We start from the raw sequence: 22,697 nt of genomic DNA, 5'->3' as shown, positions 1-22,697 counted from the left end.
GTCAAATTATAGGTTGTGTAAAGACACAGTTAATGAGTTCCATAGCCCAGGAGTTCAGCAAGTAATACAAAAAATCAAAAAACATCATGACTAAAACCAGCATTTGCAGTTATATTAGCCAGGATGAAGTGAGTAAAACTATGAAACACTGCCAATGGAGCAGAAGTTCAGAAGGTATTCATTCCTGTGGCTTAGTCAAATACCTCATAGCACTCATTTCACACTGTCTAGCAATACTTACTGAAGCATTTGACATTAACTAAACAGACAAGTTAATAAATTAGATAATTAGTCTCTTCTGCTGAATAGTATCTTAATATAACTCTCTGTGGATTTTTCCTACTCTGCTTAAGTAGTGCCATTCAACAGCTATAAAGTGAACGTCAAATCTCATTTGCATCAAATGTAGTAGGAATGTTGAAAGAAGAATGCAAATCAGTATATTTTTTAAGCTTACCGCACCCCTCATATCTATCACTGTAAGAAGTCTGATTCCACCTCACTGCAAGAGCTATTAAAATAGAAACCTCAGACAAGTATACCATAGCATTTTGAGGAAGGATATGACTTTCGCATTATCTGATAGGTGCATAGCACTGAATGAAAAATACATTATGAAAAAAAAATCATTCAGAAACATTTACATTGAAAGATTGTACAAGTAATGTAAATTACTAATAAAAAAACTAATAAAAAAACCTAAAAATGTAAAATACATCAGAAAGTTCAAGAAAATTATCAAAAACTATCCTACCACAAAACATAATAACTTTGGATATATCTACAGTTTTTGCAGGCAACTGAGCACTGGCAGATCACACTCACCTGAAAGAAACTGCAGGCATAGTTACTACTACTTAGCAGGTAAGTATCACATGACAGATGGCTTCAGGCCTCTTTCCAGGACACTTTATGATACTAAACCCTAAGAGTGGTAAAACCTCGAAATTTAGTACAATACAACCAAAATCTCTTCTCTGTGCAGCACTGAGTAGTGAAGAAAAAAAAAGGAGAGTAGAAACAGCATGTTTCAGAAGCAGCTGTGACTGAATGAGCATCTATTCTTCATTATATGTATAACTTGTTTATGTATATTTCTGTGTGCATAATAATAATAAAAATAATATCAGTAACAATGTTAAATTCCCTAAAGGTCATTAATAATATTAAATTCTTTCAAAAGAAACATTTGTTTCTCCTTAAAGGTAATTTTTACCTCTTCCTCAGAAACTTTTTAATTTAAATTAATATACAAATGTAGGAATATTGATCAAGGCACATGAAGCCACTATTCACTGTTTTTAACATTAGTTCAGGTTATATTACTTACATACAGATAATGTAACCTGACATCTGCACCTATTATTCTCTGTAGCAGACAAGGTATGGCATTACACAGCTCATTATACAGAGTTTCTGCTTTTCTATCTCTAAAGCCCACTACGATTTCTATGCTACTTTTCACTCACCCAGTACCTAAATTTTCCATTGCTGACTTGTCCTTCCCATACTCATGGACAATAGATTAGTTATAAATTCTCTGTTCCAAATTTCTGCCTGCTGGTCCCAGTCTTCCACAATGTGAAACTCAGATCTAGCTTTTATTGTGAATCAGTTTCTCCTAGAGCTTCCTCTATATTCTGTTTGGGCAAGGAACAAAGGAACAGGATGGCAACACCCATTTTCTCAGACCTTCCTGTTGGCTCCCCACCAGCTCAGACAGCTCAAGTAATGTCCTACCAGTTTGGCTCTTGGCATCTGGTAAAAGTGACTCCCAACAGAAAGAGGCACCTAAGGGATTGAAAAAGCTGCAGTTCCCCCAGGTACTTTAGCTCAGCACCAAGCACTGGATTTTCATAGAAACCAGTGAAAAAACCACACCTGCCCCTAACGGACTTGCTCTGGGGTGAAACACGATTTTCATTTGGGAAGGTTGAACTAACCACCGTGTTCTGTGCTGTGCAATGAAGATCCCTGGCCTCCCTCTCCAGTCATACCTACTGTGTGACTATATTACACACGCTTTGCAATGAGAAAGTAACTGTAACATTGTCATATATAAATCACAGTCTTTTACAGACATTCAAACATTCTCATTGTTTGAATGTCTACAGACTGGGTAAGGCTTATCCTGCTACACCTGATTCAGAAGAGAAATCGTACCCATACATGCTCTATGTTGTCCTAATTCATCTTGATTTGAGATTTGAGTAAGGGCATTTCCAAACAGGAAAGGTTAATTCTGTATCTGTGTAAATTCTTTACTCCAGTAAAGCACTAATGGAGCACCTTTGGTATTGAGTGTTTGTGGCCAGGTTTGGCAGGACAGAGGCTGCAGGGGTGGCCTTTTTGAGAAGAGGCCAAGTGTCCATGGACAAGCAGTGGCACCTCTGGGAAAACATATTTAAGAAAGGACAAAAAAATTCCAAGCACAGAGAGGAGGAGGGGGAAAAAAGAGTGAGAAACAGTATAGGGAACTCCTAGGTCAGAGGAGAGCAGATATTCCCTGCAGCCTGTGAATGACATACATGGAGAAGAAAGGTATGAGAAGAAAGGAAGGGCAAAGAGAAAGCACTAGGCCCTGATCATAGCCTCTGAACACCCCTTTTGCACCACTTGCTTCCTCTCTGAAGGGACTTGGACTGAGTGTAACTTGCAGTGATAACAAGGGAGGAGGAGAGGAGTCTGGGAGGAGGTCAAGCTGAGCCTGGGAAAATGGGAAGGAAAGTTGTTGTTTTAATGTTTGTCTCTTTTGTTTACCACTACCCACATTAGCAAATTTTTTAACTGGGGATAAATTAAATCTTCCCCCACTTGACTCTGTTTGCCTACCATGGTAACTGGCAAGCAGTCTCCCTGTCTTTATCTCAACCTATGAACTCTTTCATTCCTGTTCTTCTTTTCTCTCCCATCCTGCTGGGGAGAGGAATGAGCAAGCAGCTAGGTGGGATTTTGGCTGCTAGCCTATACTAAGCCACCACACCTCTCAACTAAAAACCCCCACAATCAAGTCAAAAAGCATGCAGCCAAAACTGGCCTCAGTGTTTTGTTGTTTATATTGAAATGGGTAACTAAATCCTGTTCAGATACATGGAGAAATGCTCTGCAGAAAAAGATATACTCATTTATTTGCCAGAGGATATTGTCAAAACACAGTGATTCTCCCCTCCCCAAAGGGATTTGATTAGACAATCACTCATAGAGGCTCTCTGAGAAACTATAAAACATCTGAGAAGGCACAGAATGTATTAACCCCTGTCGCTGTACAGAAAAGAGCTTTGTACACGAGGGAGTTGGAGAGAAGCCAGGGTACAAGTACTCAAATATCAGTGCGTGCTGAAAGAAGCTGTGTCTGTGAGCTTTTTCTTAACAGACAGAAAGAGAAAAGGCTTCTTACATTATTAATATGAGTGTGCACAGCAGTGATAAATCACTAAGCTGAAAAATGACAGGTTCTCAAAAACATAGAAAGAAGATTCAAGACTTGAAAGTGGTCGTGCAGAAGAGTTACAGAAAGTTTCTGGAAATCAAATATAAAGTGAACATTTGATGGATGAGTGCTAGACATTAAGCCTGAATTAATTTGGCACCATGACATTACTGGATATGTGCTGGAGGTTTGCTTGTGATAAGAGCACAATACTTACAGCAGGAAAGGAGTAAATCTTTTTAAACTACTTGAATGAGTAGGACAGAATAGATGGAAAATTTTAGTCTAGGTTGCTGAAGCTGCTGGAAAAATTTCTAGCAAGCCACACAAGCTGTTGACAAAGTTCCATAAAGACAGAGGAAAACCCTCATAACAATCTAATTTGAGGACAGAAGAAGAAAGTAGATTTGGGAGTTCAGGAGAAGGCATTTACACCTCCCAGCACAGCTCAGAGTATTAGACAGTTGGTAATTAAATAGTGTACAGTACTACATAATCAGTCCTCCAAACCACAGATGAAAATAAGAGTGAGATGCTCTGGAACTACCTAGAATCATGAGTACAGGTATTTACATGTTGCATTTCTTAGCAAAGAGCTGGCTTATAGGAGAAGAAGGGTTGTGGTGAAATCTTTGTCCCATTGAAATTGAAAGAGAAATTTCTGGGGTTTATTGTGTGACCCTGAAGAAGGTATATTAGCTAAGAATTTATAAACAACAAGTTTATACGATTATGTGCCTGTAGTGACTTTCAGGAAAATCAGCAGGATACATAACTTATCATAATGCACAAACTTGTAATATTGAAAGAGTTCACATGATTTTCATACTCACTGACAAGTACATTGCTGTGCTTTATTAGTTTTGTCCCAAAACAATGATTTTGGATTTTCTGGCCTACTAATGCCAATAAGCATCCTTACGTAACAAGTGGGGCAGATGTTCACAGAAGGCACTTCTTTACATCAAAACTTGACACTAATAACTGGTGAATTATGAAACTCTTTCACTTCAAGAGCAGAAGCCACAACCCCTGACAACAATAATCTGGACAATGGTTGTTTTCAATTTTTCTTATGGGCAAAGATTGCTCTTGTTCTCAGGTAAGATATTATTCTACCTAATTCAACCTGGCTGCCATCAAAAAGATTTAAAAATTTTATAAAAACATGTTAATAACACCCTCAGTAAGTTCACAGACAACACCAAGCTGGGCATGAGTGTTGATCTGCTGGAGGGTAGGGGGGCCTCTGCAGAGGGATCTGGACAGGCTGGATCAATGGGCCAAGGCCAATGGTACGAGGTTCAACAAGGCCAAGTGTGTTGGGTCACAACAACCCCATGCAGTGCTGCAGGCTGGGGAACAGTGGCTGGAAAGCTGCCCTTGGACAAGGAGCTGGAGGTGCTCGTTGACTGTGACTAAACATGAGCCAGCGTGTGCCCAGATGGCCAACAAGGCCAACAGTATCCTGGCCTGCAGGCAAGCAGGACCAGGGCAGGGATTGTCCCCTTGTACTCAGCACTGCTGAAGCCACACCTCAAATCCTGTGTCCAGTTCTGGGCCCCTCACTACAAGAAAGTCATTGCGGGGCTGGAGCGAGTCCAGAGAAGGGGAGTAGAGCTGGTGAAGGGACTGGAGCACCAGTCTGATGAGGAGCAGCTGAGGGAGCTGGGGGTGTTTAGCCTGGAGAAAAGGAGGCTCATGGGAGACCCTATCACTCTCTACAACCCCCTGAAAGGAGGCTGTAGCCAGGCTGGGGTCAGTCTCTTCTCCCAGGTAACAAGGGACAGGACAAGAGCAAATTTCCTCAAGTTGCACCAGGGAAGATTCAGATTGGATATTATGAAAAATTTCATCACAGCAAGAGAGGGTAAGAATGAGAACAGGCTGCCCAGGGAATTGGTGCAGTCACCATCCACGGAAGTGTTCAACAGCTGAACAGATGTGGCACTTCATGAGATGATTTTGTGGACATGGTGGTATAAGGTCAAAGATTGGACTTTATGATCTTACAGGTCTTTTCCAACCCTAACGATTCTATGATTCTAGTAATTTCTTTTGTACTGTTAGCTCCCAAGGTCTAACCAACTTGACCACAGCCACAAGAATGTATCAGGGTTGCTATTAAACCCATCAAATTTAGCCATACACTAAATGGTTATGAAACCAATTAACTGCTGGCCTGGATTCATTTGGTCGTACTCAAATAATTTCCTGTCAAACATCTGCAGAGGATCAAGTTATTATTCATGGTTTCGCCATAAAATTTTGCACTTATTTCTTTAATCCATTTATTTCAGACTGTTCCTTATTTCTTTGATCTGATTTCAATTTGAGGTGGAATGGTCTTTATATATTAAACTAGGAAACTTTTGGTACCATTACTGCCTGTGTATCAGTTCTGAATTCACTTCTACCCCTATACATTTCTACAACTACACATTTTTTGCTGATGCTGTTATTTTTGCCCAATGTTTTCACTTGGAATCTCACCCTACTCCCACTGAAGTCATTCATTTGGAACCTCCATCACTTTGAATAATCATCATATTGCGCAAAGCAAAGAAATATGCGATAGTTAGACTGGAGGAAAAAGGTCTGTTACTTTACAATAACATATAGCTGAGTTGGAAACAGGGCTAAACAAATTCAAGAATTTATAAAAACTAGCATAATATTTTCTTTTTTATGCTCAGGCTTGCTGATCAAGAAGTTTGTAAGTTTTGCCTTTGTTTCAAATGCATACCCCAGTTTTCAAGTAAAACCTGCCACAGTAAGTGTAAGGCAGTATCTTTTCACAAGTTCTGGATGGAGATGTATTTTGTTCTAATACAAACTGCCCTGATACAACTGACAAAGTTCAAGTGAGTAAAACTGGTGCAGGGAGGAGGAAGGTGACTAAGCTAAAGACTTCAAGAGTAAACATAAATCCTAAAAAGAGAGAGACTGCAGATCCAAGCTCCTCTCACCAATTGTATTTTTGCCCTTACTCCATGACAAAAGGATAAATTCTCTCCTGTAGTCTGGCAGACACTTTCCTCTGTCTGCATTTAATCAACTTTTTCCAAGTACAGGCCCAGTTTTCCCTCCTTCAACTTTTATCACTTGTCCTTCATTAAGAAAGCAAATCACATTTTCCTTCTCTAGTTCTGTCATTTCTTCCAACTCAGCCTTTCTCTAGACACAATGCAGGAAAGATCACCTATCCACTACCCTGTCATGTGCTAGCAGGTACAACTTGTCTCTTTAGTGTTGCAAACACTAACATTCTTCCAATGAACCCACTGGAATTCCAGGGTGTTTTTGTTTGAGAAATGCTGTATGGAAACAAACTTGCATAGTGTTAATAAATACAACATGACACAACCATGTGTGGTAAGAATAAAAATCCACCGAAGAAAAATTTGCATGGGCTTCAAGAAGCTTTGGGTGAGGTCTTTGATACTTGCATCGCTGGAGACAGATTTAAATGGAAGGGGAAAATGGGATCCTTGAAACTGTCCAGCTTATTCACAGAGAGACTATTTAAGGTCATTCCAAGCTCTTCTTGTCTGTGCTTGTTCTGTATACCATAAATAACCACTGAAGGGAATAATCACTGTTGGGGTTACTTCATAAAGAAGATGCTATTCAAATTTTAGAATAACAGGAAATAGAGCTGTATATTAAGCTTGAAATAGATTTTCATCCATACTAGACAAACTTCTCATGGCAAGCAGTATCACATTTCACCAGAAGATTGGCTCCTTGCAATGGGACTGAATTAACTCCTTTTTTTCCCCCCTACCTCTAAGTGTTTCAAATGTTTTCATATATACAGCCTAACTAGGATAGACTTATCAAGTTATTATACAATATTATACAATGGCTAATTATACAATAGTATCAATTTGACTTTAGGTGGGAATTAATTCTGCCAGTCTGTCTCACAGCCAATATAATATGAAGTTATTATGTACACACACACCCCCACACAATTCTTTCACTAGCTAACTCAAAGTGCACCCAGTGGGGAAGTACAAGCAGTTTTTAATAATTTTAATATTATTTAAAATGACTTTTTAATAATTTTTATCTATTCATGGTGGTATTTAGAATTTATAAAAAAGCAAAGCAAAGCATAGAACTAAAAACAATACCTCTGTAGCAACTCTCCAATATTACTGAAAATACTGGTTTTCCCTTCTATTTAATTTAACACTGGGAACCAGATTTAAAGTACTGACTTAAAGAAAATCTCTAAAACAACCAAGTTAAATAAATAAGCTGATTATTTTCAGAATATCACATAAGTCACATGTGTTATGATCTGACCTTCTGGAGCTGGTTTACTCGCATTTGTTTTTTCTGGATCCTTCACCTTGGATTTACTTGTGTCTTTTCTTCTCTCTATATCTTTAACTGTAAAGTAAGGGGGGAAAAAATCAATTAATCTAGAAACAATGCAGTTAGTAGCATATAATTTTCTTCTTCCTGATAAAGTAGTTGCACACAGCATCTGAAGATACGCTTAGGTAATGAGTGACTGTTTCTGGGTTTTCCCTCCCTCCCTTTGACTTTACTATTTTTATGGACCTTTCCCCATTCTATCATCATTAAAGTTCTCAAAACTCTCTTCACACAGGAGAGTCCAAATAGTGACATCAGCACCTAAGCCCATGCAGACAAGATCCCACACTGGAAATACAGTCCAGAAAATTGGCAAATCTAGCTGGGGAAAGTCCAGCACTGAAAAGTCCCACTCCAAGTCAGTCAACACAAAAGCACATCAGCCAGCTGTTACTATCCTCTTTACAGAATCAGCTTAGATCCCATGCCCTGTATTCAGGGCACCAAATACCGCCATGAGTTCAAGGCTGCTCCAGAGCTGAGACAGTTTCCTGTTCCACAAGTGGGTGGGATATCTCCCTTACTATGTCCCAGATCTCTCACAACAGCCAAGCAGAATCCAATTTGGTTAGCAATTCCTATATTACATTAGTAGCCAGTATTGCTCTACTAACAGTCTGAAAGGTTCTGACAAAATCATTGCTAAAGTCACATATTGGGAAGAAAAACCCCTTCCAGAATTTCCTTAGAATGGTAATTGGTATCCATACTCCAGCTGTCTGCAACAGCCAGGAAAAGCTTAAAACAATGAAACGGAGAATATCTTCCACAGAAAATAAAATTCTACCATAATTACACTTTTTATTTTATGTAAAATTGGATTATGACTGACATTCATCCAAGCAGGAACTGAGCCTCAGCCAGGACCAAAGTCTCTCTGTGCTACATCATTCAAAAAAAACACTGTGAGGGCATGAAAGGAGGTTATCTGTCTCTTGACTATGCAAGAGAGACAGTACAAACACTCTGTTGTGCATTAGTGGAACCAAAGTCAAATGGATTTCACCAATTTACCCAACAGTATGTGGAATATCTGAATCAACCAGGAGTGCTCCAAGTTCCAATCCAAAATCAATCACAAGACTAAGTTCTAAGGAAGACAGTGAACCACTGCCAAACACCTGAATGTGATCTTCTCAGTATGACAACCTTTTGCAGAACCTACAGTGCTCACACTCCAGGTACAGAGGTGAGAACTAAAACCCTGAAGTTTTGACTCCTCTTCTTATTAATACAGCATGTGTGACTGTGTATCACTTCTGCCTTTAGCAAACAATTGTGAAACTGATTCAGGAGCAAATTCAAGTCCACAAGCTTGCTGGGGATTCAGTTTTTACCAAGGCAGATCTTGGTTATTAGCTGGGTTATAGATAATGCCACAATGATACCAGGTCTTAATTGGAAGTCTGGGTTTAATCCTTAAGTGAACAAGACTCTGACTAAGTCAAACGAGAGGTAAAATACCAGAATAATATCAGCCAAAAAGGATGCTGTTGCTTATCCTTCTAGGAGCATTCCTTTGAGAAAAGGCCAAGAGCAAGGTCAAGAGCTGGCCTCCTCTAATGCTAGTGCTATTGAGAGGCTAGTCTCCAGAAAAATGGTACAAAAGTCTGAAAATGTTCAAAGGAGACAAGTTGGTCACATCCTGACAGATTTCTGGATTTGGGAACTATCAAAATTCTAACCACGAAGAAAGAAAAGCCAAGACACCAGTTTTACTCAAATATTTACACAGACAAAGATTTTATCTAACACGTGTTTTTACATCTGCATTTTCAAAGGAAAAGAATCCCCATTGATCTTAGTTCATTAAACACTAGTACTAGAATAAGAATGTATAGCTGGCTATATAAAGAGAAATACTCTTTTGACAATAAAATTTTATTGTAAGCTTGAGAATTCTTAGTACATCAGTTACAACTCAACAGCATTAAAACCATACTTCCAATGCACTAAACCAGATGATATTCTCAAAACTCTTTATATATTTGACCTTTTTTCATCTCAAGAATTAGTGGCCACATGTCAGAGAACAGGAAAAAAAACTTAGGAGAGCAAAAAAAGGATTTGTATATATACTGTATCTGGTTTTACTCATGCAAGGCATCATGTTTTTAAATGAAACTCCAGCCTTAAGTACATGTTTTCACGTGCAGCAAAGAGAATATACTAAATAGAACACAATCCCCATATTTTTAAATCAAGTTGCCAGCTCTACTTTTCCTAAAGGCCATTTAAAATACAGCTACACCTACTATTATAGAATTTACTGTAGCCTTCTGTGGGCTTCTCTTTAGTGCTAAAGTAATCTGTGGTTTTGTGGGTTTCCTACCCAGGACAGAACTTAAGGCAGTAAATACACAGTTGTGGTGATGAAAAGCTAAAAGGACTTTGATACACACCACATCAAGTATTCAGAATATTTTGTTTTGTGCTGGTTTTAAGAGAAAGGTGATTTAGCAATGACAGTGAGAAAAGTTCAGTGTCAGGGAATTCAGTTTGCTTTCAGCTGTACTCCTACACTGCCACATTATTGTATTTATCAACCAAATCTCCACTAATCATATTTAACATGTTTAGCATTAAGATCAAGATAAATCAGATAAGACATATATATATATATATATATCACTATGATATAGATGTTAAGACCATATCTTGATCATATAAAAAATTAAATTTGTAAATATATTTGACCACTGAAGACCAATAAGAAATCAACCTTTCTAGCAACTAGTTGCCAGTTGGCACAGCTGCAATATTGTTCTAATAAAAAGGAAATATTTCAAGTATCAGAATATAGAAATTTCTTTCCACTCTCTGAAGATTCTTTCCATGAAATAACCAGCTAATTTCCTAATGAAATGAGGAAGAAAGGGATGCCAATCCAATGGAAACAAAGACAGCCCAATGCAAGAATGTACTATGCAATCAATTCAAGCCTCCACCTGTACTTATACCAGTTAAAATACATGGCTTTGATTTTCCTTCCACCACAGAAAAAACTGTTTTTCCATCATCCCCCTTTGTGTAAGACATGTTATTGTTTCAAAAGTTACATTAAATATCTGATAAAATGTGTGTGTCAGCCATAAAGAGACACGTACTTCTGAACTGGCCTTGTGCTGGCTTACTCTCCTTGTCTTCACTGAACGCAATGATCTGAAGGGCATAATTTTGATCTGGAATGAGACCTTGAATAATTGCTTTGGTTGCAGTATTTTGAAGAATTAATTGATTCGTTTTTCCACCTACAGGAGAAAAGACAAAAAAAAAAATCCAACAAATACATAACTTTGTTTGCTTTTCTTATAGCACAGTAAATGTAAATAAATTAAACATAAAATTAAACTACTTAAAAATACCATAACCTCTACCATGACCTAAGTATTCCCACTTTTTCCACTTTTGGAAATACCCATACAGCCAGACCAGAGACCATCCCAGAAAAGCAACAAGCTGGGCAGACTAACCAGTTTTCTTAAACAGAAACACTCTTAAGATCAGAAGTTGTATCTGGGCCTCATGAAACAGCCATGGTGTCCAGCAAAATCATTAAGTAAGAAAAAAAGACACATTTTACAAAAATCTGTCAAGTTTGGTAACATCAAACCAACAGGCTTTTGCTCTCTGATTGGCTGCCAGTTTCGATCCTGCCATACCCACATCACCTCTGAACACTCTCTTTGCCAACTTTCTTTGGGCAAGGAAATTCTCATGTATAAATACAAATATTGAACATTTCTATGCCTATTTATATATAAAGACTGCATACAAATATGTACAAAGACATATTTTAGCTGTATGTTAAAACTGTTTCTGTAGTTAAATTTAATTTTAAATGTATAGAAGTAGGACCTCTATAGCTCTACACAGCCACTTCGTGGTCTACTTTTTCAAGTTTTCATTCAAAAAATTTTTAAAGATTGCTTTTTTTTTTTAGTTCTTTTTGATCTTTTCTGGAGAGCTCACTAAGGGATAAGGGACAGGGAGATCCACCTTAACAGCTTGACTGAATTAGGATTCCAATGCTTTCCCTTGAACACTTCCTAGACTTCCTTACACCCTACTGGAAGAAAGGTAAAGACAGATGATGAGTGACAATTCCCAAAGACTACACATGAAGCATAACCAGCATTGACCCACTTCTGCCACCTTAAGCATTCGATTCCCATTTTCTGTGCCTGACAACCCTCTAGTGAAATCAATCTCTCTTCTGTTGACCAGCCAATACTTCATTATCCAAAGCTTGCTCACAGTTTCTTCATCTTGGAGGATGACACTACACTCTGAAAATCTTTTAAGCCTTAGAAACACAGTTCTTTCACCTTAAAAGAGAATACACAGATTTTACCTGAACTTGGAGTGACAAGAAGTTTATATCCAGTGAATTGCCCCTTGGGGGCTTTCCAAGAGATCTGTACACTGTCAGGACTCACTACATTATATCTTAGTCTTGTTGGTGGGGACACTGCAAGTTTGGAAAGAAAACAACATTTCAAATTCAAATAAAAGTAACCCATTTTAAACAAACAAAAATAAACACATATAGGAAGACAACACAAAATTTTAATGGTAAAGGATGCGAGTTATTTAAAATGTCACATACATGAGTTTATTAGTTTGTAAAAGGACATCCCCAGGTGCACTACTTCCCTCAGACAGACCTTTTATTTATCTCTTTACAAAACAAACTAAACAACCTAACAGCAGAGGACAGAAAGACAAACAATGTTAGATGTTAAGACACTAGTTTAGCAGGCAAAGCTGGTAATAAAAATGCTCTTTGTTAATATATGGGAATTTAAATTGCTCTCTTGCTTACACTGAAAATATGCATGATCTACACTCCTCTATCTCTCATCACTGTGGGCATTTCCCCATATTTAATGTCACCCAGGGCCAAATTTTCAAATCCTTGTGAGGAGAGAATAACCAAGAGAAAAGACAGGCATGCACAAAGCAAAGGGAACATCAGCTGCCCAATTTGCAAATTTTGGCTTAGGCAGCACAAAGCCTGGCAGCTGCAAACACTGCTTCAGTCTCATCAAGACCAGCAGGCATGCACGGGCAAGTCAAGACTTAGACAGGGGAAATCTGGATGGTAAGTAAAATTTGGCTTCTATTTATATTGTGCCATCACCTAGGTTTCTGGGTTTTAACTGAAGCAGCAGGTGAAATAAATAAAAGCATGAAATGACTGAGAAAGAGATGATAATCAGGGAAGCAACTCACACAAAAACAAATGGAAAAACTGCCCCATGTTGTTACCATAATATTAGCAACTTTGTATCTCTGCACATAAACTAGTTTTTCACAGTTTTGCATCCGACTGCTCAGTCAAACTCCACTGATGCTGGACCATACTCTATAAAACCTGCTCTGCTTCAGGGAGGCACATCCCTTCTTCACTGAAGAACTGCAGCAGAGCAGCTGGCAGTGCAGTCTGGGCTATCCAAGGCTGTTGACAAGGGGAAATCTTCATATATTTGAATATAATTTGGCTCACAGAGAAAAAAGTGATCTACAGGGAAAGGCAGCTGGGGAAGCTACCCAGAGGTTGAATAACAGAAGGGCTAGAAAACTTTAAACACCTCCAGCCTTACTCCTCCTCTTCCCATTGCCTCCACAGCCCCCTGAACAGTCTCCTTCATTTTCCAAACCCTTGGTGCCTCTGCCACTACATCCTTAAGGTTTCTTTTAGTAAGTCTAAGAAATCAGGGAAATTATTGGAAGCAGGTAAGTGGCAATTTCTTTTCCCCAGGGCTAAGATTGCTCTTAATTGACTATGCTCACACCCACAGTTTGTTGGTCCTTTAGGTATAATAAACCAACAGTCTCATGATATTTCTGAGATTTAAGGATTACAGCTCATGGAGCATCTGAGTCAATAGGCAGAATGTGCTGGCCAACAATCTCTGGCCTCTCCATTTGACCTGCTACAGCCAATGCAGCTCTGGCACCAGCAGCAGCCAAAGACCTGTACTGAACCGATTACATTTTCCTACATGCTACTTTTTCCAGCAGCTTGGGGGAAGAAAGAAGGAACGAGGCAGGCTGTAGTTTTTTTGAGATTTGGGGGTGCATGTTTTTTCATGTCATCTACTATTAAATACATTTTGGATCTTAGAAGTAATAATCTGGAGGTTTAATACAAGAGATGTATTCCCTTGCATCCAGCCTCTCATTCGGCAAGCAGCAAGTTTTGTCAGACCAAGAGCAGGCTCTGCAGTTCTCTTCCTTGAGGGACTTAACACCAGAACATAGAAGAGAGAGTACATATCAAGAACAGCTTGGCAACACCTCCGCATTCTCAAAGACTTCAGAGAACAAGCTCAAGAGGACAGGCAAGGGGACAGAAGGAGCAGGCAGCACATGAACTCCACACACTCAAAGCTGTTCTGATTTGCAGCACTGGGCTTACACCCAACCCGTGCATTTCCTCAGTTGCTGGGCACAATCTTGTCAGACCTGATCTTCAGTCTGCCTGTCACCTCCATGAAGTTTAGAAAGAAAGAGGCTGTCAGCAAGAGCATATGCAGGAATCACTGCAAATACAACACTGGTTCTTTGAAAATTTGGCCCTCCTACTGCAAAATGTTTTGCTAGGCAGGTTTCTGCAAGAACATTCAGCATGCTATAATTGTAAAAACATGATAGAGACTATGGCAAAAAGTTTTTAAAGCCAAGCAGACTGTAATTATGGATTAAAGCTTTTAATTCATTCTCAAGATTCATTGTGTCTTTTGAGCTATACATAAATCACAATAAATTGGGGCTGAATGAACAAGAGTGACAAATCATACCTAGAAGTTTGCAAAAATACAATTTCTTTTATTATTTTACCTCAGGAATAGAAAATAAACTTTTAAATAATGACTGTATGCAAGTGCGAAAATGCTGCAGATTTTACTGGGATTAAGTGGTAAATTTGTATGGGGATTAAGAAACAGAGCAGAGAGCAACAAAGAAACACCAAGGACTGACAAAAAACCACCCCAATCATGTCTTAGAATTTCAGAGTTCATTTTCTCTGCCATCTTCTTCCTTCCCCATCATTTCTTTCCATCCTACTTTCAACTTGACAGTTTATGAAAGCACCTTCTAACAAAGAAGCATAGTTCTGGCCTAATTGCTATTAGCCATCACCAAAACAGGTAAATATTTGAGCCCTTAAACAATCACAGATCTTACAAGCAAAGAAGGACACAATCACCAGAAGTTTTTTTGTATACTACAGAGTTACAATGTGAAAGACTAGAAAAGTTGTGCCAGAATAGTCTTTACATAACTGGTTCATTTTCACTGGGTACTTTTTGTATCAAAGGCAGCAGTGCAGCGGAAAGGACATTCCCACACAGCAATAAACCATAAGAAAGAAAATAATTATTCACTAGACAGATAATTGACTGTGTCTCAGTTGTGCAAAGACTAATGTTCTGGCATAGAAAAGTACATATAGCTAAGGAAGTTAAAAATCTAACACTCAAACAGACAACAAAATATTGATGGGAATTACTACACATTCACCAACCTGAAGAGGATATCTTTATTTCTTTGGACCTTTATTGTCTGTGGAAAAAAAATCTCACTTCTTGCAGAAAGGGAAAAAAATTAATCCAAGCTGAGTCAGTTAACTGATAAAAATCAGTAGCTAGATCTCATTAAGTGGTTTTACAGGAATGCAAAGAGAATGGCTGTCAGCAACATTAGAGCAGTCACCCAAAAGAAAACTGACAAGTTCAAGGCTTTGGTTTGTGCCACCAGGTAAATAAGCACTCCAAACACATAACTCCTATGGACAACTAGGGAAAGAATGCTTTCAACTCTTACGGGAAAGGAAAAATACAATAAATTGCTTATGGACAATTCTCCAAGACATCCAATAGTCCGAGTTTGGATACTAACTAAATATTGTGGCTTCCAATTTACTGTTGTCATAAGAATTGAACAACTTAAAAATTGCAATTACTTTGCAATTACAGTAGTAATACATGAAAATTATTGCTACATAAAGAAAAGTTTCTGTCTTTAAATACAGAAAAAGTCTCAAGGCAAGTTACTTTATGAATAAATCAAAAATTCCCAAGTGTTTTTCTTGCCCATCTCCATTTTCATGTACTATATAAGAACATAAGTAGACAAAAGATGTTATTTATACATTATATTGAATGGGGAAGAAACAGCAGTGCTGAAAAAATAATCGTTGTTGAGTAAAAACCAAACAGCACTATGTGGTTTATAAGGCAATAGGGCAAAAAATGAGACTGAACCACACAGCTTCTCTGAAAGGATAATTTGTAGCTTCAGGCACGTTGGCTTCAGTCTCACAACCATATTCTCCTTTCCAAGAAGTCACATTACACACATTTACCTGAGCATCTTTGCCAAAGGAAGGAAACACAAGCTGGAACTAATACCAGCTCTTCCTACACCTTGGCAGAGTGTAGTTCCTTAAAACAGACAAACAAACTGTATTAAATTGTTAATTGCTAGACAACTGCATGAAGAGCTTACTGCAAGAGGTGGCAACCTTGAGAAAAGAACGAATTGGAGAAACATCTTATTACTTTAAGTATACCAAGAGATTTTTTTTCCTGTGAGCATGGAATAGAGACTTCATATCACCTCATTCAATAGAATAACAGTCATGTTGGGCCACGGAAACAGTCCACTTAGCTTAGTATCACACTGCTGACAGCATTTCATAGCTGATGCTTGTTGGAAGAACCTAATAACAAGGGAAGTATTGTTCTTTATCCATCAAGAATAAATTCACCAACTCTAACTTCTGCTGGTGTGATTACCGTGGAAAAGAAACTCTCTCTAACCTTCATTTCATTGTATTGATATTAAAGGGAGAAAACTCCAACTATAACTGATTGAATCAAAGTTTAAAAAAAAGCAGAGAAGAACACAGTTTTCCAACATCCAGGAATTTTGCAAAACTTTCTGGAGATGGATCGCAATCCCCAGTCCTGTTTTGCAGATCTTAACCATATGTATTAGGACTGAAATACAGAGAAAGGACTAACCATATGCTTTGCTTTATTGGCTCATTAAGTCACAAACATTCTGGACTTCATTTCTGACCAGAATTGATGCACTGAACATCGGGAACATACATTTTTTGATTCACCTCACATCGCCAACATCATATATTGCAGCTTACACGTGTCCCTAAGTTCTGGGAGAGGCTTGTAAAATGCTCACAGATTTCCAAACATCCAAGATGGTATGCTTCCCCAGCACTCAAGTGCCACGCAGACTGGACAACACTGCTACTTGCATTATCAGGATTTTAAAAGCCTCACGTTGCCAATAGTCTCTGAATATGTTCATGAATAATGCATTATACAAAACACTTTAGAAGACCCCAGGATCCAATTCTGCTCCTGGTTATGCCCATGCAGTCTCATATCAAAGGGATTACATAAATCTGAGGTTGAGAGAAATGCCTTTCTTTAGAAATCATAAAAACTCATTGGTATTCATCCTCCCTCCTTCCCCAAGCAATAGGATAAATTTTCTCTAGCAGTCAAGCCACTGTCAGTACAATCCAACAAGTATGTAAGCCTAACAATCCCAGCAGTATCCTTTAATACTCACAAAGGAGATTTTCATTTTAAAAGCTGCAGAAGTAGTCTGTGACATTTAACAGATCTGTGCAATATGGAATGATATAAGCACTACAATAGCTACTGTTCCAAAAGAGAAAAAAATACATACTCCATACAAGCTTAATACCATATCTGAGCCTTCAAACTTACTTGATTACACAGAGGACAGTAAAAGCAATTTCTGATAAGTGCTTTCATGTTAATAGGAGTAAAAAAAATGTTGCATATAACTCATTTTGAGACACACGAATTTGCACAAATATTTATGCTATTTGAGATATTGGGTTCAAAGAGCACACATGAAGATATAATTCTACTCCCACCTGCTCCCCGAGATCAGCAGCAAAATTCCTGCTTCATTTCAGTAGTAATGGATTCACATCCTACTAAGATGTGAACACTTGCACTTGGAATAAAAAGTCTATTTCTGCACATCAGAGTGAAAAGCTCCATCTTATTTATGATTTACCTTGGCCCTGGACATCACTGATGAAAAAAGCTGTGACAGCTAGAAAAGCCAAGAGAAAACAGCTCTGTATCTCATATCGACAAAGCATCTTCTTCCCCTCGATACACACAGTATCAGCAGGTCTGAAAACACATGGAACAAAAAGAATTACTAAACAGGCAAAGAGAAGGCATCCACTTTAATGAAAATTGTGGGGAAAATCTGGATTCGATTAAAACAAATAAAAAAACCTTAAGCAAATAAAGCAAACAAACAAAAAGGAATTCACCACAGACATCAGTGGAAACAAAATTTCCTGGTAGCAGTTTTATGTCCAAAGCACATTTTACCTGAAAGGGACAAAGAACCCCACTTGGGCTACTCAGCAGTTTTGAAAACTTCGCCCATCTAAAAAGAAATTCTATATTCTTTACTAATCATACACAAGCATTGGAAATAGAGTAAGCTGTAGATAACAAAGTACAACATTTATCTCTATACAACCCAGTTTTGTAAGAACCTTACCAAGATACCTGTGGCAAAGAACTCTGAAACTTGTTAAAAAAGGTAGAACTTAGTTCTGAAGGAACTCAAGTCCTCTTCTCATTGTCCTCTACAGCCTACTCTCTTTTTCCTTTTTCTACCTTATTCAGCTTATCCTGTGTTCTCTGTTGGACTATCTGCACTTACAGTAGGTAATATCATGGTCAAAACCATTTACACTAACTTAACCAGTTAGGAAAAAACAACCCTTAAGAATGCAGCAGTACATGAATACTAGAAGTCCTCCTAGGTGAATTAGCTGGTTTACAATTCTGGTGCCAAAGGGCAAGTTCCAGAATGGGTAATTTATCTGTCCATAGAAGTTGGCTTAAAAACAGTACCAATTTCATCATCTGAACATGTATTTTAACACTTTCCAGTAGATTTCAAGTCATACAGAAGTATCTCTCAAGATACATCAACATGTGCCTAGCACCATACTTAGAAACATTTGTCTTTCACTCAACTTCACTCAACTGCACTAGTTTTAGCCAATTTTCTGGGCCAAGAAGAAGATTTTTTTGCTGTCCACTCCTGTTAAAATTCTACAGGAGAAACAAATTAAGATAATTAATAGTAGAGTTCTTGCTGTCAGCAAAGAGCATCTGAAGGTTTACTTAAGTTTTGGTTTATGTATTTCCATTTTTCAGGTTTCTCCCATTTACCTCCTGTGTCCTTTTCTCTAATATTCCTGACGTACCATCACTGCTCTAGCTTTCCATGTTTTCCTTGTCTTGAAGGCACAAAGCAACTGGTTCATCCACTATCTAATATAAAACACAGACTGAAGTACCTCAATCGTTATTAAACAGAAGAAGATAAGACCTACATCCCCTTCTCTCTTTGAGTATTTGCAACCTGCTATAGTTATCTGAGGACTTGGTAGGTCTACTGTCACAAATCCCAGTCATGGATGCTTGATACAACTCCTAGAAAGATATGTGGGGATTACACATTGTAAATTCCATCTCCACAGGAGGTTATCAAAGTTTCAACCAAATTATCAACAAATTTCACATTACTTAAACATATATTTGGAATCCATCTCTTACAGTATAAATCACTCAAGACAGAGGCAAATACCTAGATCCCAAAACAAATATGTGCACCAGGAACTTATATATTGCTACGCAGAGTTCTTAGACCCATCCTCCAGACAGAATTCAGAAACCAGTGGAAAGTTCCCAGGCTTCCTACTACATGAACCAAAGGACACCCAAGGACCACAATCACCAGCTGCCTAGTGACAGGCAATAGGAGGAACCAAGAGTATCTCAAAACAGGCTGAAATCCACCTCAACATTTATCTCATGTTAGGTACTGATGCTTCTCCCCTCACTCAGGAATACAACCTGGATCAAGTAAACACAGACTCTTCAAACGACAGCAAACAACTCATTCTTCCAGGCAGTTACCACTGATAATGCGTGGATTTCCATCCATAATAACCCAGACATTAAAATATTCACTCACAGTGGTGGCTCAATTCCCCATCTGCTACATTTGATATAAACCCTCCTCCAAAGAAAGAGCTATAAATACTAATGGACCGGTAATCCTGTGATAGAAACATTCTCTACTGCTGCTTTTAGAGAAAAGCCAGAAAAATAAGATTTATTGGAATAGACACAACTGGTGCTGGATCAACTACACGCAAGTTCACCTCTGCAATGATCTGCACGTCAGGGTTCACTTAACCAGGAAAGGAAACCCCTCCTCTGCAGCCACCTTGTGGCTGACATCGTCTGGGACTAAAAACAAATATCCTATTCCTTCTGGTTTTTATATATTTAACCTTTTAGTAAGTATGTGGTAAATGAGTTATCTGCCAGACTAGCGCTGGGAGCAGACACCAAGCCCTCGCAAGTCAAGAAGCCTGCCATGGGGTGAGCCCGGCTCCGCACAGCATCTCTCCCAGCTGGGCTCCAGTACTTCTGGCACAGGCCTGGAAACAGGGCACCCTCTTCCGAGGGAAGGACGCGCCCTCGAGAGCTCCCAGGGGGACAAATGCGGCACGCACCCTCGTGCTCCGCACTGCCCCGGCTCCGCGCGTCCAGCCCAGGGGAGGAGGCTGAGCCGCCTCCGCGCAGCCCTGGCTCTCCGCCTGGGGACGGGCAGGTCAGTCGGGGTTTTTCCTCTATGTCGGTGTCTCGCTGCGGAGCGGCGTGGCCCCGCTGCCCGGGAACACGCTCACGTTCCTTGGGTCGACGTCCCGCTGGGCAAAGCCGGAGTGCGACCTGCCCCGGCCCCGGAGACGGGAAGGAGGCGGAGGAGATCGGGGCCGCGCTCTCCCGCTCGCCTCTCCACAGCCCCGCAGCGCGGCCCCAGCCTGGCCCGGGCGGCCGCGGCTCACAGGCTCTGCTCCTGACCCCCGACTCCTCTTCGGGGGCCCCCCACCACCAGCACCCACCCGTGTGAAACCGAGTGCCCCCTGCCCCAGGTCAAGGGAGGGACAGCGGGGAGCTCGCTGTCTCCGCGGAGCTGAGGCGGGGAACGGGCCCCGTAAGAGCCGGGGGCTGCCGGCACGGAGCGGGGACGCGCTCGCCGGCCCGGGCAGCCCCACGAAGAAGGCACCGTGCGGAGCCGGGGCGGAGCGACTGCCCTGACACAGCGCGGCACCGAGCGAGGGAGGGAGGGAGGAGGCATCCGCGGCGGAACGCGGGCAGCAGCCAGAGCCTCCGCCCCACCAACAGTGAGACCGATTGGGTTTTAATTACTATCAGTTTTAAAAGTAAGGCCTTTGCAAGAGTTTCTAAAGGGGTTTCCCCGTCCTAGCCCGAGATCGCCACCTTCCACTCCTCCACCTCCTCCTCCGTCGCCCCATTCTCCCTCTGGGGCCCCGCTCCTGCCGCCGCGGAGGTGACCGGGCAGGTGGGTGGGAAGCGCTCCGCTGCTGCCCCGACCCCTGCCCGCCCCGCCCCAGCCCTCCAGGGAGACGAAACGGAGCGCACACCGACCTGTGCGGACATCAGCCGAGGAGCGGCCGGCGGGGAGCGGCCGCTCGTTTTCACGCGGGGCTGCGGGTGCTAAGCCGGCTGCGGGAGAGCCGCTTCCCTCCCCACTGGCTGCTCCGCATCTGATAAGGCGAAAGGGTAGCGAAAGGAGGCGGGCAATTATAGAACAGAAGGTGGAAGGGGGGGGGGGGGGGGGGGAGGGAAGATGCATAAACGACGCCTGAGATCCCACCCTCCGCCCCCGAGCCCGACCCCCGCGGCGGGGGCGCGGCCAGGTACGCGGGAGGCAGGGCCGGGGGGCGCGGGCAGCATTCCATGGGCAGGTGCTGGTCTTGCCAGTGTCCTCGGTCCTCTGGGTTTGCTACCTGTTAACTGATCTTCCTCTCTCCCAAGTTTCTCATTCACTTCGTTTATAAATGATTTAGAAGTTGTCTACTCCTCAGTACGGCTTGGAATGCAAGTATTCCCCACGCCAGCTATTGAGATGTGTGGATTAGTGACTCATTGGGGAAATATTTATAAGTGTTCCAATACTTGTCTGGCTTAGTATAAACCTTGATTAAAAGTGTTGTAGTACATATGTACATTTTTTGCCATACGGATAGACACTGCAATGGTACATGGAATGGCAGAATCTATATTCTATATTTCCATAGAAATATGAGTTGCCCTGTGGTATATCCTACTGAATTTGCAATTAAGGCTACTATTCACAAAGTTTGTAAGTCCTGAGAATTTAAGAGGTGAATGAAAATATTCATTACAACATGCCTGGTCATCTGTGTAAAATTACAAACGAAATCACTGAAGGACTGAAGTTAAGAAACAGGCGTAGGTGATACAGAGATGTGCATACTTTCTTAATGTAAGTAGGAGCCCCTTCTAGGGAAGGAGAAGGCAGTGAGTCACAAGGAGATGACTAAGTGTAAAGTAGGACCTTCTGTTGCTGAGTAGGATCCCCAGTCCTGCGGATTCTTGTCCAAATTCATAGTTCATGGATATCTTTCCAGTTAAACTGCAGAAGTGTTTGAGCTTTTAAAGAAAACTCTTAAGTCTAGTCGTTTTCTATAGCAAGGTTCAAAAACACTCTTAGGTATAAAAAGCATCTACCAGATTCTTAGATCCTGTCATCGGCAGTTTTTCTATTACACTGCCAGCTGTGTGCAATGGCCAACACGCATACCAGTCAGGAAGAATAGCTTTCAAGATAACAATTCCTCTGAAGCAAAAAGATGTTCAGCTCATTGATGTTAAATATGACACAGTTTGTATCTCTTTCAGTCCCTAATTTATGTATTTAGCTAAACAGTAAT

The 22,697-nt window shown here is 40.4% G+C and overlaps 1 protein-coding gene across 9 annotated transcripts in view; it reads right to left on the bottom strand.

Annotated features, from left to right (window-relative positions):
* The window catches only part of COL14A1 (collagen type XIV alpha 1 chain), a 115,208-nt gene extending 93,436 nt beyond the window's left edge, over positions 1-21,772 (bottom strand). For 6 of the 9 annotated variants that reach the window (XM_032132291.1, XM_032132308.1, XM_032132300.1 and 3 more), the window contains exons 1-5: positions 20,841-21,091; positions 17,909-18,030; positions 12,174-12,290; positions 10,927-11,070; positions 7,745-7,831 (exon numbers count right to left, since the gene is read on the bottom strand). In XM_032132291.1, coding sequence (XP_031988182.1) covers positions 7,745-7,831; positions 10,927-11,070; positions 12,174-12,290; positions 17,909-18,030; positions 20,841-21,076 — 706 coding nt within the window. In that variant the 5' untranslated portion in view covers positions 21,077-21,091. Of the gene's footprint in view, positions 1-7,744; positions 7,832-10,926; positions 11,071-12,173; positions 12,291-17,908; positions 18,031-20,840; positions 21,092-21,387; positions 21,539-21,749 lie in introns of those variants that run through there. The other 3 variants (XM_032132336.1, XM_032132328.1, XM_032132366.1) reach the window with 3 other exon arrangements.
* Between the last annotated feature and the right edge of the window lie 925 nt (positions 21,773-22,697).

The sequence above is a fragment of the Corvus moneduloides genome, chromosome 1 (assembly GCF_009650955.1).
Source record: "Corvus moneduloides isolate bCorMon1 chromosome 1, bCorMon1.pri, whole genome shotgun sequence".
Classification (NCBI taxonomy): domain Eukaryota; kingdom Metazoa; phylum Chordata; class Aves; order Passeriformes; family Corvidae; genus Corvus; species Corvus moneduloides.
Note: the sequence above shows the minus strand (reverse complement) of the source record. Positions and strands in the feature narration are given on the sequence as shown.